At 35.8% G+C, this 18,837-nt stretch overlaps 3 protein-coding genes and 1 long non-coding RNA gene across 4 annotated transcripts; 2 read left to right on the top strand and 2 right to left on the bottom strand.

The window, feature by feature from the left end:
• Positions 1–2,975: 2,975 nt before the first annotated feature.
• LOC116122981 lies at positions 2,976–4,048 on the top strand. The gene is made up of 2 exons (XR_004126979.1): positions 2,976–3,294; positions 3,418–4,048. It is a non-coding gene; the product is annotated as an uncharacterized LOC116122981 (long non-coding RNA).
• Positions 4,049–5,870: 1,822 nt separating this feature from the next.
• LOC116123026 (wall-associated receptor kinase-like 1) lies at positions 5,871–7,917 on the top strand. The gene is given in 2 exon segments (XM_031408819.1): positions 5,871–6,571; positions 6,573–7,917. Coding segments are annotated over 2 exon segments (1,977 nt in total). The 5' UTR covers positions 5,871–5,939.
• A 2,336-nt stretch (positions 7,918–10,253) lies between these two features.
• On the bottom strand, positions 10,254–11,907 carry LOC116122960 (protein CDI). The gene is made up of 2 exons (XM_031408766.1): positions 11,734–11,907; positions 10,254–11,292 (listed from the first exon to the last, which is right to left on the bottom strand). Exon 2 carries the CDS (start codon positions 11,280–11,282, stop codon positions 10,509–10,511), a length of 774 nt encoding a protein of 257 aa, XP_031264626.1. The 5' UTR covers positions 11,283–11,292; positions 11,734–11,907; the 3' UTR covers positions 10,254–10,508.
• Positions 11,908–15,008: 3,101 nt separating this feature from the next.
• Positions 15,009–16,669, bottom strand: LOC116122970 (protein CDI). The gene is made up of 2 exons (XM_031408775.1): positions 16,490–16,669; positions 15,009–16,047 (listed from the first exon to the last, which is right to left on the bottom strand). The coding sequence occupies exon 2, from the start codon at positions 16,035–16,037 to the stop codon at positions 15,264–15,266; it is 774 nt and encodes a 257-aa protein (XP_031264635.1). The 5' UTR covers positions 16,038–16,047; positions 16,490–16,669; the 3' UTR covers positions 15,009–15,263.
• Between the last annotated feature and the right edge of the window lie 2,168 nt (positions 16,670–18,837).

Here is an 18,837-nt window from a genome sequence, read left to right as displayed (position 1 = left end):
GTGGTGTTGTAGGTTCCGTTGATGGTAGATTGGTGACAATGGCAGGTAGCATTGTAAACAAGGGACCTGTTGGAGAGTCATCCTCCAAAAATATGGGTGACTATCTAGGCGAACTCAAACTAGCATCATTAGTAATAAAGGGAGAATTGTCTTCATAAAAAGCAACATCTCAAGATATGAGAAATTTGTTTTCTATTGGATCATATAGACGATATCCCTTTTACACCATTAGGTATCCCATAAAAATGCATCGAATGGCCCAAGGTCCGAATTTGTCACAAGACTTAACAATGGCAAAATAACAAAGACATCCAAACACCTGGAGATGACTAGTATTGGGTGTCTTGCCAAACAATACTTCATAAGGACTCTTTCCACCAACAACTCGGGTTGGCATGCGATTGATCAAGTATGTGGTAGCAGTGGCAGATCCAAGGATTTTTGTCCAGGGGGGGCCTCCACGGCTCCGCCCTTATTTGCCAAATAACTAGTGAAAACTTAAAAAAAAATCATCAAACCTTAATAAAAAAAAATAATACAATATTAAGAACCTGAGAAAAAGAATATACAATAACACAATATTTTCTTACTTGAATAAATCTATGAAAAGCAAAATTTTGAGTAAAAGTGTTGAGTAAACCTTAAATAAAACCTTCTTTTAATATTTTTATTTTTGACTTTCAAAGATTATAATATAAATTTTCATAGCGTTGATCAAACCTAACCTAATTAAGCTAAAGTCAACCAAAACTTAAATTAAGTCAACGTTACGTTGACTTTTAATATGAATTAATAAAAGAGGGGAAATTTTTTTAGTATAAACATAGATAATAACTCAAATTTCTTTAATAATTTTGAACAACTGAACGGTGGCATTTAAAATGTAGGAATGTGGTGGGTGAAGGGTGAATAATAATGCCCTTTAAAATATAGTTAAGGTTTTAATTTGAGAAAGCAGATTCATTCTTAGACAGAAAATACAAAATAAACTCACAAGATTAATATCTTTTTTCTTTCAAATTAGAATAAAAAACTTTAAAAAGAAAAAAAAAATGATTCAATCCTTAAATAAACTAAATTAAAATGAACAATATACATACCTAAAATCGATAAAATAGAAAACGGAGCTAATTATGACACTTTGAGTAGTGAAAATTTAACAATTTCAGTCTTCAAAAATTTTAAGAGCAAATAACATGAGAAAGAGAAAAAGAGAGTAAAGAATTTGGGGATAAAATCATAAAATACAGGTAAAGTTGTGTAGAAAAATACTGAAGAAAGTTTTAAACTTTTAATATGATGTGGGCTTAGAATGAATATATATATATATATAACAAGTTTTGTTGTAGGCCTAGATATACAGTAGGTATAATAATTTTTATTTTTTTTAAATCTAAGGTGGGTCTGGGTGTATATGTTAATTAACAATTTTTTATGGCCTGTATATTAATAATTTTTTTTTCAAATCTGAGGGTAGGCTTGGGGCTGAATCCGCTCCTGTTTGGTAGTGATCACACATTCTCCCAAAATTTAATAGGAATGTTGGCTTGGTGTTTTAGGGCTCAAGCCACTTCTAATAAGTGTCTATGTTTTCATTCTACTATCTCATTCTGTTGAGGAGTATAGGTACAGGAGCTTTTGGGGAGAATACCAAGAGACAAAAAAAGAAAGGAGCATTGATGGTTAAAAAATTCACTAGCATTATCAGTCTGGACGCGTTGAACTAATGACTTGAACTAGGTGGTTATCATGAATATAAAATTACTAATGTGAGTAAGAGTTTGTGTTTTTCACTGCATTAGAAATACCCATGTTCCCCGAGAGAAATCATCTACAATGGTGAGAAAAAACCTAGAGCCATCATGATTTTGAGTGTGGTAAGGGCCCCATATATCAATATGGATGAGGGCAAATGATTGTGTGGTAGTAAATGTGTTATGGGGAAAAGTGGTGCGAGATTGTTTTGCTATAGGGCATATTGGACATTTTGGTTGAGGAATGGATGCACTATGACCTAGTCTTTGATGGAAATAAAAGATTTTTTATTGATATTTGTATTATAATGAACAGATTTATTATTTGTAATACAATAGGGTAGTTTTGAAATTCACTAGAAGAACTATCAGGGATCTAGTAATACAAGCCATTAATGACTCTACCCAAGCTCATCAGTGTCTTAGTCGAAGGGTCCTAAAATTCACATGTATTAGAGAGAAATTTTAAAAGATAGTGGTTATCAGTGCAAATTTTGGAGACAAAAATGAGGTTGAATTGGAAAGCTGGAACAAAAAGGACATTCTTAAGGATTAGTTGTTTACTAAGGTGAACAGTTCCTATATGTGTGGCAGGTGCAATATTCGTGTTCGGCATACAAATGGAAATGGATGATGTAGTGGATTTATGAGCGAAAAAATTTGGGTTACTAATGATATGATCGCTAGCCCCTGAATCAATAATCCAAATATCATCTTTAATTGAATTTAAGCAAAAAGATGTACCTACATAGGAAGCCGAGGGTGTTTGTAGAATTTGATTCATCTTTTGAAGCAGTTGATTGTATTGTTCCATGCTAATTATTGGTGCAGAAATTGGATTTCCAACAGGAATAGCGTTGACTTGATGAACAAATGGATTTCCCTATTTGTCCTTGTTGTTGGGACACCTATATAATTTCCAGCATTTATCCTGGGTATGATTCCGTCTCTTGCAGTATTCACAAAATAACTCGTTTTTTTGGGTTTTGTTGGATCTGGGCCCATTTGACCAGTTTGACCCATTGGGCCCATTTTGCCAATTGGATCCTTTATGCTTGTTTGACCCGGTTGACCCCTCTGTGACGTGGTAGCATAAGGGTCGTTTGATCCTTGGAGAAGAGAGATCAGATTTTGACCGTTGGATTGAAGCAGCTGATCTGGGCCTTTGGTTCCTTCATATAAAAAAGAGGCTTGTGAAGGATTTTTGAAACCTAGCCGCTCATTCTCAAAACTTTTCTCTGAAACCAGAGAAGGCAAATCGTTCGTGCATGTGCCAACAAAAACGATAGCCTCTCCAGATCAAGGGTTATTCATGATGACTCGGCATTGGCTCTCCTCTTGCACAGCCAACTAAAAAATCCGATGAAGATCAAGCATTGTTGCAACGGCCAAGATTTGTGTTCTAAAAGGCAGAAAAGTCTCGTTGAGACCAAGTAGAAAACAGTTGAGCCATTCTTTATCGCGAATCCTTTGAAATTGTGTGAGGGTTGCTAGTGGTCCCTCAAGTTTTTCTTCGGTAGAATCGAGTTCGTGCCATACGGTAGAAAGTTTGTTAAAATACTAAGTCATGGTTGCATTACCTTGGCTGATTTCAGCAAGTTGTTGCCGGATTGTGTAGATTTTTGCTAATACATGTCTCTAATATTTGTCCACATTTCTACAGCTATTTCAGTCGGCGGCAATCCAACCACCACTTCTGGAGACAAAGAGTTGCTTAGTCATGACCTCACCGGCATATTGCACCTCTTTTAGTGATGATGAAGAGGTGATTCAAGAGGTGGTGGTGGGATTGTGCTGTCGAAAACCTTTCCTTATCTTTGGTGAGGAGGGCTCACTGAAAATCTTTTGTCCAGGTTAAATAGTTATCAAATCTGATTAATTGCTGTTTGATGAGGGTAATTTCTGGTCCATCAGAAGCTAGTGAGAAAAGAACATCACCTGGTTCAGGGCGGTGACCGACGAGTGGAACCATTTGGAAGGTGAATGGGTATGGCTGAGTTGGATCTAAGTTATCTAGGTTGTAACTCGGTATACCAAAAGGAAATTGGTTTGGGCCTGTTGTAGGGTTTGTAGGGTTTAGGCCATTTAGGCCTGGGCCTGGGCCTGGATTTCTTGGGTTTGGATTTGGAGGTGGTTCATTGTGGGCTTGTTCTACAATGTGTGTGTGTGTGTGTGTGCGCGCGCCATTTGAGTGGTTGAGCTGATAACTTTCTAGAAATTGGTTGTAGTTTTTTCTGGAATATTGGTTCTAGTAACCGAGTGTTTGTATTTTGAAAGAAAAAAAACAATTGATAGATTTTATGTTTGCTTTTGGAGGGACAGAAGAAAATTAAAGGAGCGAAAGCTTGGTAAAGTTGCAAGGCTCTGATACCATGTCAGAGTATGGTGAGAGAGGCAACAGAGGCAGAGAAATAAGAGATGCTTGAGAATGCCTAGAAGATAAATATAAGAAAGAATTTTTTCTGTATATTTCTTTGTTGTATCTTGTCCAATTTATACAAGTTTACAAATGTAAGAATGGTAATACAATCAATGTAATTGCATGAAATCAGGGATAATAATAAACTACAATCACATGAGTCAAGCCATGAATCAAGCCAAGATTATGGCAATTATGGAATTATCCTGGGATCATAGCACTCTTGAATCAGGGCACAATCATCGCATTCCACGTCTTTAGCTCTCTAGCTCTTTTTGCACATTGCTAAGCCTCTCTTTACACAATAATATCAATGACATCAAACACAAGTCAACCATATTTTCGTCAGATTCAATAAACCATATACACTGGCAAAAATTCAACGGATATCAATTGCAAAAATTAAATTTATTGTTTATCCAAACATTCAATAAACTGTAAAGCATAACTCCGTTTATTTCTATTAATTTAGAGAATAAAATTAGCAAGCCAATTTCAAAAAGAAATCTACAAGAGTCTAACCGAGAAAATTATATATAGATTTTTTTCGCACATTGATGTAATTTTCAGTGGTATTATAATTCGATTATTTTTCAAGCAATATTGGGTGCGTTTGGTTTAGTATTTTGGATAGGATTTTGAAGATAGTATTAGGTTATTGGATAGGGGAGTATTACGAGGTAAATTTTAAAAATTTGTAAAAAAACCCTTATGTTTACTAATTTAATTAAAGACCCTAACAGATAAAATGATAAAAACACCCCCACCACCTGCAGTGTCAGATTCCAGCCACCACCGCCGGAATCTGGCTGAAAAATTTTGTTACAGCACAGACCGGTCGGATCTGTGCCGTAACACGTCGTTATGGCCTTTTTCGACCAGATCCATGGTGGATCTGGTCGAAAAAGGCCAGATCTATGGTCTGTTATGGACATCGACGGCCAAAGATGTGGCTGTCGTTTTCGGTCAACGACGGCCAAAGGTGAAGGCCACATTGGTGAACTTCCGGCCATTTCTGGTCGGAAGTTAGGCCGTTGTACAGATTCCGGCTATCACCGACAGTGGTTGCTAGAATCTGACAAGTTGGGTTGATGGGGGTGTTTTTGTTAATTTTTAAACTTTTTTTTAGGGGGTATTTAGTGAAATTAATAATCTTATAGGGTCTAAAAGTAATTAAAAAAATAGAGTAATATTTCTGGAATAATGTGCCAAACATTATTTAGAGAATAGGATCCAGAATATAGATAAAAATACTAAGCCAAACATAACCATTATATTTATAACTGAGTCATATAATCAAATAAAAAACAATGAATAAAATAATAATTTTACGTGAATTTTGAGTTGTTAATTTTTATAAATTTTGTCTAGTTGTACGATTCAATTAAATAATTCAGTTCTAAGCAAAAAGTTTCACCCAAACTTTTTGTGCAATATAACTCCATTTAATTCCACTGATTTAGTCAAAGATTCCCTCAAAAATCAATTAATAGTCAAATAATACTAGCTGTTCAAAGTCACCCGGTTTGCAAGGCCATCCAAATTTGACTGGCGGAATGTGTTGGATAAAAAATATATAGAGAAAACAAATTAACAATACTTTCTCCGGGTTTTTTGGTTGGACTTTCCTTATAAGTTTTTTTATCATAACCACTAAAGAAAATCACCACTTAGCTAGCTCTAAAGAAAATCCAAATTAATGCAAGAAGAAAATTCAAAAAACCATGTAGCAGTATTCCTTCTTTTTCCTCTCAATCTTCCTCTTTATGAATCTACTCTATCAACCATCAAACTGTCAAGAAACATATGAGATTAAGGACCCGCAAAATTGCAGCGAGAGCTCTTCCGTATCAAAATTGTATTTCTGCAATGATCTTCAAAAGTCATGCCAGTCCTTTGTGAGCTTTATATCCAAGTCACCTTATGATTCACCCATCAGTATTGCCCACCTTTTAGGCTCTGAGGCCTCCAGTACTGCCCTCATCAATAATATCTCGCGCAAAGACAAGATCCGCCATGGAAAATTAGTCATAGTTCCCGTCTCTTGTTCGTGCTCTGCTACTCTCTATGAGCACAAAACACCTTACACAATCAAAAACAAGAACGAAACTTATTATGCTATAGCCACTGAAACTTACCAGGGCCTCACCACCTGCCAGGCTCTCACGATGGGGAACTACCACGACGAACAGAATTTTGAAACGCGTTTACAGCTGATGGTTCCGCTAAAATGTGCCTGTCCAAATGCAAACCAGTCGGCAAACGGGGTGACATCCTTGCTCACTTATATTGTGGGATCGGGTGAAACCTATGGAAGGATAGCAAATTATTTTGGAGTTGATAGACAAAGCATTCAGGAGGCAAACGAGATTGTGTCAGAAAACTACATTCGAAATGTTTACGACTCTTTTGATTCCACTGAAAAGCAAGAGCTGTGCTACAAGTCCGGAGAAATTCTTTTGCCATTGTCTCAATGGTTTCCTTGCAGATGGAAGTCAAGAGGGACCCAATTGCAAACCTCGTGGTAAAAAATTTCCAGTCAAACTGGTCACTATATTAGGTATTGGAATTGGATTGGGATTGCTGTGTGTGTGTCTCTCGGGGTACATGTTGTACAGATTTTTAAAGAATAGAAGATACAGACGGCGAAAGGAGAGGTTGTTTAAGCAAAATGGTGGCGTCTTGCTGCAGCAACGTTTGTCATCCTATGGAAGTAGCGAAAGAGCTAAAATATTTACAGCTGAGGAGCTTAAAAGGGCGACAGACAACTACAACCAGAATCGGGTTCTTGGGCAGGGAGTATTCGGCACTGTGTACAAAGGGATGTTAACTGATGGTAGCATAGTTGCGGTGAAAATATCAAAAGCAGTTTTTAAAAGCCAGATTGAGCAATTTATCAATGAAGTTGTAATTTTATCTCAAATTAACCATCGAAACATTGTGAAGCTTCTAGGTTGTTGCCTGGAGACTGAGGTACCAGTCCTAGTATACGAGTTCATTGCTAATGGAACACTTTTCCACCATATTAGTGATCATGATGATCATCAAGGTCAAGAATCTTCACTTTCGTGGGACGATCGAGTTAGAATCGCTTGTGAAGTTGCAGGAGCATTAGCTTATATGCATTCTGCAGCCTCAATTCCAATCTTTCATCGCGACATCAAATCTTCCAAGATACTCCTGGATGATAAGTATAGTGCAAAAGTGTCTGATTTTGGTACATCGAGGTCTATTCCAAATGATAAAACTCACATAACCACAGCAGTTCAAGGAATTTTTGGATACTTGGACCCTGAGTACTTCCAATCAAGTCAATTCACAGATAAAAGTGATGTGTATAGTTTCGGAGTTGTGCTTGTAGAGCTCGTGACGGGTAAAACACCAATCTCCTTTGCTAGAGCAAAAGAGAGAAACCTGGTTGCAGACTTTATTGAACTATTAAAGGACAACCAACTACTTGAGATTTTAGATCCAAGAGTGGCTACAGAAGCAAGGGAGGAAGATATTCAATCTATTGTGGAGCTTGCAGTGAGATGTTTGAGATTTAATGGGAAAAAGAGGCCTACTATGAAAGAGGTGGTTACCGAGCTTGAAGGATTGATAAGATCTCAAAGTAGTTTGGAAATCGACCAAGAGCCTCAGCAAATGAGAGATGAGATGTTATATATGGAAACTTCTGAAGAAACCCAGCAAGGATCAATAGAAGACAGCTCAGAATTTTCTTTACAATTGGAGTCCAAATAGTTTTAGACATCAGCTTAGTAGAGACCATCATATTTTTTGTACTCTATTAGTTTCAAACTTGTTTGATTCTGCAGTGGAGTTATGATGAAATGGGTGAAGGAAAACTTCGCTTGGAAGAGTCTAATAAAGATTCTTTTTTCTTTGTTTAGGGTAGATGCAAGTTTTGACACATCAAAATAAACAATTTTAGCTGTCTCATAGCATAAAACTCGAAGTCCAACATCCAATGTACACACTTCCTTTCCAAGCAATTCCCAGAATTTCAAAATCCTGCATACAAAATAAACGTTGACTTGTCTAGTCAACATTGGAAGCTGGAATTAATACATGAAATTGTCTACATTTTTAAGGTGCAAAAACTCACCGAAGTAATGTCTTTTGCAGTTAACGCATGTCGCATATAATATTTGTAATAGAGACAAATTTTTATAAGAAACAAAATTAGAAAAAGGGAAAACGAGTACCTTTTGACATGGTTCAGTGTCGATCCGGAAGATGGAGATGATACAATCCTAATGAAGGAACAATGACAATCTCTCAACCAAATATATAGCTGACGAGATCAAGTAGATCTACTAATGTCTTGTAGTTGAAACTAAAATTACTGAGGAAGTTAGGTAAGACTGGAGCTGGACCATCATTCATGTCATGGGAATAATCTTGTTTAACTGTAAAGAAAAATGTTGTTTTTGCGAGAAACAGCATTTCAACTAGTGAATATTTTACGAGGCTCAATATCAAATACACAATAGCACTTTTACCAAAAGGATTACCAATAAATATACATTTTCTTCTAATTACAAAATAAACTTAAATAGAAATTTAATATAATATAATAAATATATCAATAAATTTAAAAAATATTAAATTCATCATTGTCATCAGTCAACCATAGGTCAAGCGACAGTCAATGTTGGTCAATTGACAGTGAACCAGTGATCAACACCATAAAAGTTAGCGCGCTTGCACCATCGGCAGTTGAATCAAGACAAAACGGTGACATTCTATTTGAATATGATGGTTTCATCATATCTCGACACTTTATTTGGCTGTAGAAGGCAATGAAAGTTTCAATCACCTTCTACGAGTAAATGGCATGTCTTGAATCCAATGGAACCAACAGATTACAACAGATTGTTGTTGTCTAGGCTCGATGGGACTGGCATTGGAGCAAAAACACACCACTTTATCAAACAAAAAGAAAACAAAAATGACTTTCTATTAAGAGTTTAAACTTGTTGAATTTAAATCTTAGAGTAATGAAATTTTTTTTTTACTTTTATTCAAATGTTGTTTGTAAAATAAAAAAGAAGAAGAAGGAATAGCCTTGTTCTCATGATGAAATTTAATTTTAATCTTAGTTAGGGCTATCGGGGTGGCGTGGGTGGGGTGGGTTAGCCGCAAATAGAATTGGGTTGGGCATGGGACAACTGAACCCACTCCATTTGCCCAATAGCCCAAAGAGCTATTGTACAAACATGGATAGGAGTTGGGCTATACCTCATATATAGACCAAATAGTTGGACTGAGATTCTCCGTTTGTGCTATGTAAGGATACAACCTTATGAAATAGTATACAAGAGAGATGCGTGGACTTGAGACTATAAACCCCATTAAGTAGTGCAGAAAAAAGAAAGAGAAAAAGAAATTAAGAACCTATCCCTTGATACAAGCAAAGAATGTAATGCTTCCAAGACCCATACCCATGGATTGTTCCACATAAATGAGTTAAACAAATGAACAAAGAAAATTAAAGGCTCTTCCAGGAACTTATTAAAACTAGCTTTAAAACAACCACCCATTTGCTTTCAATAATCAATTGAAGAACTGGCATCACATGTTACTTGCATGTGAAGCTTTTCAATCACTGATTACTTATGGTTTACACTACCCAAACCCGTTTTTCTCTTGAATTTTTATTCTCTCTTACATCTTGTTAACCTGCAATATTAAATATCAGATAATTTAGCATTCAGATATCAACATGCGTTTGAGAAATTTTGAACTAATTGAGTCATTAACTTCGTTGTTTTCATCCTGAGTTCCCAGCATCAAACAAGTATTTGAAGCTACAAATTTGAACCAAATGGTTTACCAGTAGCCACCAGAAGCTTTCCGTTACTGTAAAGGTCCCAAGATGCCCCAAATGAAGAAGCAAAAACCAAAAGTAAACCGACTAAAGAAGGGAAAGGAATCAAAAAAACTAAAGCTTACCTTCAAACAGATAGCACTCAAACAAGTCCTATTCAAAGACACAATTACCAAGCCAATAACATATTACTAGAAAGAGAAGGCAAATAACTTTCACAAATTATAAATTGATTTGATTTACAATCTATTAAGTAAAAACGACATGTCGTATTTAGACAAATAAACAATGAAGCATTACATACATACATATATATAAGGAATATGCGAGCGAGCGGCACCTATGTAGCAATTATTCCAAAGGATTACTCAACTCTCCACAGGAGAGCAATCAAAACAAAGAATACAAATATTGGATTCAGAAACAAAGAATAAGCAAGACACAAGTCAATATTACTAGTAAATCTGGAAACTAAATCTTATTCGGAACCAATTGGTACTATTTAATTCTCAATCATCTTCTTACTTTCCTTCATGTACTCCTCCATCTCATTTAACCAAAGATCCGCAAACTCACAATTCTTCCAGGCCTCAAACCATGGTCCTCCACGAGTGTAATGTATCGCCTTTGGAAATGTAGTGGGATCATTCTCAACAATCCTGTTATGCCCCTCAAGAAAATTCCACAGAAACGGGACAGACCCAATTTCTTCATCTTCAAGCCACTGAAACCTATGAAGAAATGCACCCGTTTGTGTGTTCACAACTTCAGGTGTCAACACCTTATTTTTCGGGTGGCCACAATTATACAACACCATCGAAGACCAATTTTTCCTTGGATACACAGTTTGCACTGCCCCATCCATTTTTGTGGTTTCTTTAGGTGTATAATCATGATGTACACACATAATAGCATACTTATCATCAATCAAGTCTCTCAATTCTTTGACATCAGTTAAGTAAAGAAAATCGCAATCAACAAACATAGCCCAACCATCATAATCAGCTAAGTAAGGGGTCAAGAACCGAGAGAAGGAGAACTCAGTACTCTCAGTTTGGCCTCGTTCACGCCAGTATAGGCCTTTTTTCCGAAGATCTGACTGCACAATGGGTGTAATTTCAACAGGAATGGACGAGCGCTTCAAGATTGAATGGCGACATACCTGATAAGCAAGATCCTCGCGTGGATCATAACCCACGAAGATCTTGAAGGGTTTGTTAGTTTTCGCTTCTCCATTACAAGCCACTAGGTGTTCATTACCATTACTCATAGTCATTGTATAAGATCTGCAGAAAGATTGCAAAGCCGTTACAAATCAACAACTCTAACAGAAACTATAAGCTAAATAAATAAAATTTAAGAAAAAAAACCCTTTGTTTTGTTATCAAGAAATGAACAAAGATTTTCTACTATTTTTTAACTGAAAATCAAAACAAACTAAATCTAACTCAACAAGATCCTTAAGTGAAAATGGGGTTAATTGGAAAGCATCTTTATAGTTAATTGAGCCGCAATTAAAACAATATACAAGATTTAAAATTCTGGTTTTCTGTAACTTTATATCAGAATTTAACATGATAAGGAATGTAGAATCCATTACATTACAAACAAAGAATAAAAGCATGAAATCTGAGATAAACAATAGATAAAAAAATGTTCATGAAATAAATAACCCAAAATCTAAAATGCGAAAAAGAGAGTGAAAAAGAGAGAAAAGAAAAACGTACCTGGGATGGATCTTGAAGAAGGAAGGAAGTGCGGTAAAGACTTTGTTGGAAATCCAGAGACTGGAAAATGGGAATAGACAAAGAGCGGTGGGAATGACGCGTAGAGTGAGTGGTTTAAATAGAGAGAAAAGGAAGGAGGAAGTCGTTTTCTTTCTACACTCTCACCGTTTTACTCATACCGTGGGCATTGGTGCATTGGCCCCTTCTATTATTGAGCTGTCCGCGCTTTGTATTTAGTAAATCACGGAGATATCTCCCTTCTAAACTTTTTCGCATATTTCTTTCAATTTTTAGATAAACATGTAATAATTAAAAATATATTTAAAATTCTTATAATTTTCATACATTTAAACATTAGGATTATATTTGGTTTGCAAATTAAAAATTGACGAAATGATAGTATGATGTATGAAGAGCAATGGAATGAAAGTATTATTAATGAATATAATGAGATTACTTTATTTTATTCTGATATGGAATGTTGATAGAATGGAAAATAACTTGTTATTTTTTAACTAAAATACCCCTAATTTATTTTATTTAATAAATGAAAGTTTTATTTTTATTTGATAAAGAATATGTGTGTGTGATAGAGCAAAAGAGAGAAACCTGGTTGCAGACTTTATTGAACTATTAAAGGACAACCAACTACTTGAGATTTTAGATCCAAGAGTGGCTACAGAAGCAAGGGAGGAAGATATTCAATCTATTGTGGAGCTTGCAGTGAGATGTTTGAGATTGAATGGGAAAAAGAGGCCTACTATGAAAGAGGTGGTTACCGAGCTTGAAGGATCGATAAGATCTCAAAGTAGTTTGGAAATCGACCAAGAGCCTCAGCAAATGAGAGATGAGATGTTATATATGGAAACTTCTGAAGAAACCCAGCAAGGATCAATAGAAGACAGCTCAGAATTTTCTTTACAATTGGAGTCCGAATAGTTTTAGACATCAGCTTAGTAGAGACCATCATATTTTTTGTACTCTATTAGTTTCAAACTTGTTTGATTCTGCAGTGGAGTTATGATGAAATGGGTGAAGGAAAACTTCGCTTGGAAGAGTCTAATAAAGATTCTTTTTTCTTTGTTTAGGGTAGATGCAAGTTTTGACACATCAAAATAAACAATTTTAGCTGTCTCATAGCATAAAACTCGAAGTCCAACATCCAATGTACACACTTCCTTTCCAAGCAATTCCCAGAATTTCAAAATCCTGCATACAAAATAAACGTTGACTTGTCTAGTCAACATTGGAAGCTGGAATTAATACATGAAATTGTCTACATTTTTAAGGTGCAAAAACTCACCGAAGTAATGTCTTTTGCAGTTAACGCATGTCGCATATAATATTTGTAATAGAGACAAATTTTTATAAGAAACAAAATTAGAAAAAGGGAAAACGAGTACCTTTTGACATGGTTCAGTGTCGATCCGGAAGATGGAGATGATACAATCCTAATGAAGGAACAATGACAATCTCTCAACCAAATATATAGCTGACGAGATCAAGTAGATCTACTAATGTCTTGTAGTTGAAACTAAAATTACTGAGGAAGTTAGGTAAGACTGGAGCTGGACCATCATTCATGTCATGGGAATAATCTTGTTTAACTGTAAAGAAAAATGTTGTTTTTGCGAGAAACAGCATTTCAACTAGTGAATATTTTACGAGGCTCAATATCAAATACACAATAGCACTTTTACCAAAAGGATTACCAATAAATATACATTTTCTTCTAATTACAAAATAAACTTAAATAGAAATTTAATATAATATAATAAATATATCAATAAATTTAAAAAATATTAAATTCATCATTGTCATCAGTCAACCATAGGTCAAGCGACAGTCAATGTTGGTCAATTGACAGTGAACCAGTGATCAACACCATAAAAGTTAGCGCGCTTGCACCATCGGCAGTTGAATCAAGACAAAACGGTGACATTCTATTTGAATATGATGGTTTCATCATATCTCGACACTTTATTTGGCTGTAGAAGGCAATGAAAGTTTCAATCACCTTCTACGAGTAAATGGCATGTCTTGAATCCAATGGAACCAACAGATTACAACAGATTGTTGTTGTCTAGGCTCGATGGGACTGGCATTGGAGCAAAAACACACCACTTTATCAAACAAAAAGAAAACAAAAATGACTTTCTATTAAGAGTTTAAACTTGTTGAATTTAAATCTTAGAGTAATGAAATTTTTTTTTTACTTTTATTCAAATGTTGTTTGTAAAATAAAAAAGAAGAAGAAGGAATAGCCTTGTTCTCATGATGAAATTTAATTTTAATCTTAGTTAGGGCTATCGGGGTGGCGTGGGTGGGGTGGGTTAGCCGCAAATAGAATTGGGTTGGGCATGGGACAACTGAACCCACTCCATTTGCCCAATAGCCCAAAGAGCTATTGTACAAACATGGATAGGAGTTGGGCTATACCTCATATATAGACCAAATAGTTGGACTGAGATTCTCCGTTTGTGCTATGTAAGGATACAACCTTATGAAATAGTATACAAGAGAGATGCGTGGACTTGAGACTATAAACCCCATTAAGTAGTGCAGAAAAAAGAAAGAGAAAAAGAAATTAAGAACCTATCCCTTGATACAAGCAAAGAATGTAATGCTTCCAAGACCCATACCCATGGATTGTTCCACATAAATGAGTTAAACAAATGAACAAAGAAAATTAAAGGCTCTTCCAGGAACTTATTAAAACTAGCTTTAAAACAACCACCCATTTGCTTTCAATAATCAATTGAAGAACTGGCATCACATGTTACTTGCATGTGAAGCTTTTCAATCACTGATTACTTATGGTTTACACTACCCAAACCCGTTTTTCTCTTGAATTTTTATTCTCTCTTACATCTTGTTAACCTGCAATATTAAATATCAGATAATTTAGCATTCAGATATCAACATGCGTTTGAGAAATTTTGAACTAATTGAGTCATTAACTTCGTTGTTTTCATCCTGAGTTCCCAGCATCAAACAAGTATTTGAAGCTACAAATTTGAACCAAATGGTTTACCAGTAGCCACCAGAAGCTTTCCGTTACTGTAAAGGTCCCAAGATGCCCCAAATGAAGAAGCAAAAACCAAAAGTAAACCGACTAAAGAAGGGAAAGGAATCAAAAAAACTAAAGCTTACCTTCAAACAGATAGCACTCAAACAAGTCCTATTCAAAGACACAATTACCAAGCCAATAACATATTACTAGAAAGAGAAGGCAAATAACTTTCACAAATTATAAATTGATTTGATTTACAATCTATTAAGTAAAAACGACATGTCGTATTTAGACAAATAAACAATGAAGCATTACATACATACATATATATAAGGAATATGCGAGCGAGCGGCACCTATGTAGCAATTATTCCAAAGGATTACTCAACTCTCCACAGGAGAGCAATCAAAACAAAGAATACAAATATTGGATTCAGAAACAAAGAATAAGCAAGACACAAGTCAATATTACTAGTAAATCTGGAAACTAAATCTTATTCGGAACCAATTGGTACTATTTAATTCTCAATCATCTTCTTACTTTCCTTCATGTACTCCTCCATCTCATTTAACCAAAGATCCGCAAACTCACAATTCTTCCAGGCCTCAAACCATGGTCCTCCACGAGTGTAATGTATCGCCTTTGGAAATGTAGTGGGATCATTCTCAACAATCCTGTTATGCCCCTCAAGAAAATTCCACAGAAACGGGACAGACCCAATTTCTTCATCTTCAAGCCACTGAAACCTATGAAGAAATGCACCCGTTTGTGTGTTCACAACTTCAGGTGTCAACACCTTATTTTTCGGGTGGCCACAATTATACAACACCATCGAAGACCAATTTTTCCTTGGATACACAGTTTGCACTGCCCCATCCATTTTTGTGGTTTCTTTAGGTGTATAATCATGATGTACACACATAATAGCATACTTATCATCAATCAAGTCTCTCAATTCTTTGACATCAGTTAAGTAAAGAAAATCGCAATCAACAAACATAGCCCAACCATCATAATCAGCTAAGTAAGGGGTCAAGAACCGAGAGAAGGAGAACTCAGTACTCTCAGTTTGGCCTCGTTCACGCCAGTATAGGCCTTTTTTCCGAAGATCTGACTGCACAATGGGTGTAATTTCAACAGGAATGGACGAGCGCTTCAAGATTGAATGGCGACATACCTGATAAGCAAGATCCTCGCGTGGATCATAACCCACGAAGATCTTGAAGGGTTTGTTAGTTTTCGCTTCTCCATTACAAGCCACTAGGTGTTCATTACCATTACTCATAGTCATTGTATAAGATCTGCAGAAAGATTGCAAAGCCGTTACAAATCAACAACTCTAACAGAAACTATAAGCTAAATGAATAAAATTTAAGAAAAAAAACCCTTTGTTTTGTTATCAAGAAATGAACAAAGATTTTCTACTATTTTTTAACTGAAAATCAAAACAAACTAAATCTAACTCAACAAGATCCTTAAGTGAAAATGGGGTTAATTGGAAAGCATCTTTATAGTTAATTGAGCCGCAATTAAAACAATATACAAGATTTAAAATTCTGGTTTTCTGTAACTTTATATCAGAATTTAACATGATAAGGAATGTAGAATCCATTACATTACAAACAAAGAATAAAAGCATGAAATCTGAGATAAACAATAGATAAAAAAAATGTTCATGAAATAAATAACCCAAAATCTAAAATGCGAAAAAGAGAGTGAAAAAGAGAGAAAAGAAAAACGTACCTGGGATGGATCTTGAAGAAGGAAGGAAGAAGAAGGAAATGCGGTAAAGACTTTGTTGGAAATCCAGAGACTGGAAAATGGGAATAGACAAAGAGCGGTGGGAATGACGCGTAGAGTGAGTGGTTTAAATAGAGAGAAAAGGAAGGAGGAAGTCGTTTTCTTTCTACACTCTCACCGTTTTACTCATACCGTGGGCATTGGTGCATTGGCCCCTTCTATTATTGAGCTGTCCGCGCTTTGTATTTAGTAAATCACGGAGATATCTCCCTTCTAAACTTTTTCGCATATTTCTTTCAATTTTTAGATAAACATGTAATAATTAAAAATATATTTAAAATTCTTATAATTTTCATACATTTAAACATTAGGATTATATTTGGTTTGCAAATTAAAAATTGACGAAATGATAGTATGATGTATGAAGAGCAATGGAATGAAAGTATTATTAATGAATATAATGAGATTACTTTATTTTATTCTGATATGGAATGTTGATAGAATGGAAAATAACTTGTTATTTTTTAACTAAAATACCCCTAATTTATTTTATTTAATAAATGAAAGTTTTATTTTTATTTGATAAAGAATATGTGTGTGTGTGTGTGTGTGTGCGCACGCACGAGCGCACGTGTGCATATATGCGTATGTATGTGCTTGTGCTTGTGTGGGTATGGGTATGGGTGTGGATGTGTGCATGCGTGTGTGTGTGTGTGTGTGTGTGTGTGTGTGTGTGTGTATTTGAATTCTTTAAAACAATCTCATCAAATTTTTTCAACATACATGGACCAAAACTAGAATAGATCAAAAATTACTTAAATTTTTTTCAACAAAACCTTTCTTTTACATGTACAAGAATACAACAACAAACACAAAAATTTGGTTACATTATTAGAAAATACTCAGTTATCCCTGAGTTATCGCTTTAGTAACAATTGAGGACACTTTAATTTTTCACTTGTAAAATAATCCCTCAAACTAACAGCTGTTATTGAATATTGTTAGCTTACCCCGATTCTTTTTATAAAGTATAAAATACCCTCAATAAAATAATTTGAAAAATATAAAAATTAAATTTGATTTTGATTCGCATAAAAATATCAAATTAATTATATCTCAAATTCTTTTAACTTCCAAACACAAACTCACTATAATAGACAAAAATCTGACCTTCCTGTTCTTTTTTTTTTTGTAAATTATTTTCTCTTTCGTACTCCTTTTTCATCAATTTGTAATTTTTATGATGAAGGAAAAAAAGTTGTTTTTTTTATTTACTGGATTTTTGACGTGTTGTTGGGGGAGGGGCTGCCATGAGTTTGGCTGCGTGAGAGGTTGATGCGCGATTTAGGCACCAACTAATTAACACTTGCGCATCGTTGATTGGACAAGGAACACACGTGAATATGGATTATGAATATGAAATAAATGCAATGAGAGCTTTTAAAGTGGTTCGGATGCTAAGGTAGCAAGTCTTACATCCACTGATTTGTATTGATATGGTGGGTCAGGTCGCTAAAGCGGACTGACTTACAAAGGATTGAAAAGTAAATACAAAGCTTTTTTAGAGAGAGAGTTCAAATGTAAAATGATCGAATCCCCCTAATGAAGGGGTCTTTCTCTTCTTATCTCAAGTTGAATGCGTGTAATCATCATTAAATCCTTGGGTTGGTGTGAATGTCAGGACATAATCTGGCTTTACGTCCTATTGCCCATTTCCCAAGCTGATTTTACGCGATTTGGAGTAGGGAAGCGGACACGTGGGAGCTCCAGGGCGCTTGGCAGGCCTGACGTGCGCTTACCGTTCTGACGAGAGCAGGCCACGTTTCGTCACGTGACTCCACGTCAGCCCTTGATTTCCCAAGCATAACAGAAGTCCCCTAGTTTTTAAGGTTTGAGGATCGAACCTTGGAAACTAAGTCATGCCGCGATTGGAGGTTCTGGTAGTTTCGACCTGAATGGAAGAAGCTCGGGACAGGAACTTTTGCGAGCACAACCTCGCACAATTTTTGCTTAAACGACCTGACAATCATCATTTTAGCGACCTGGATTCGTCGGACACTCTTTTCCGTGCCTTGGAGAGATTCAATGAACCTGCATCCACGCTGTCAGGCGCTCTGCACGTGCTGCAGTGTCTGTCAGGTGCATTAAATACGTTGTGTGCTGACCCGACGTCGTTTTGACAGCTTTAACTGCACGATGCATTTGAAACGACGACCCTCATCACGGCATTTAATGCGATGTGGGGCGCATTAAATGCGGGGAGAGAGAGAAGGCTGTCGTTTCGGTTCCGAGAGGTAGTAACCGTTGATTCGCAGTCCATATAAAAGCTCACATTTTTCAGATGAGGCCAC

The sequence above is a fragment of the Pistacia vera genome, unplaced genomic scaffold (assembly GCF_008641045.1).
Source record: "Pistacia vera cultivar Batoury unplaced genomic scaffold, PisVer_v2 Contig1026, whole genome shotgun sequence".
In the NCBI taxonomy this organism is placed as follows: domain Eukaryota; kingdom Viridiplantae; phylum Streptophyta; class Magnoliopsida; order Sapindales; family Anacardiaceae; genus Pistacia; species Pistacia vera.
Note: the sequence above shows the minus strand (reverse complement) of the source record. Positions and strands in the feature narration are given on the sequence as shown.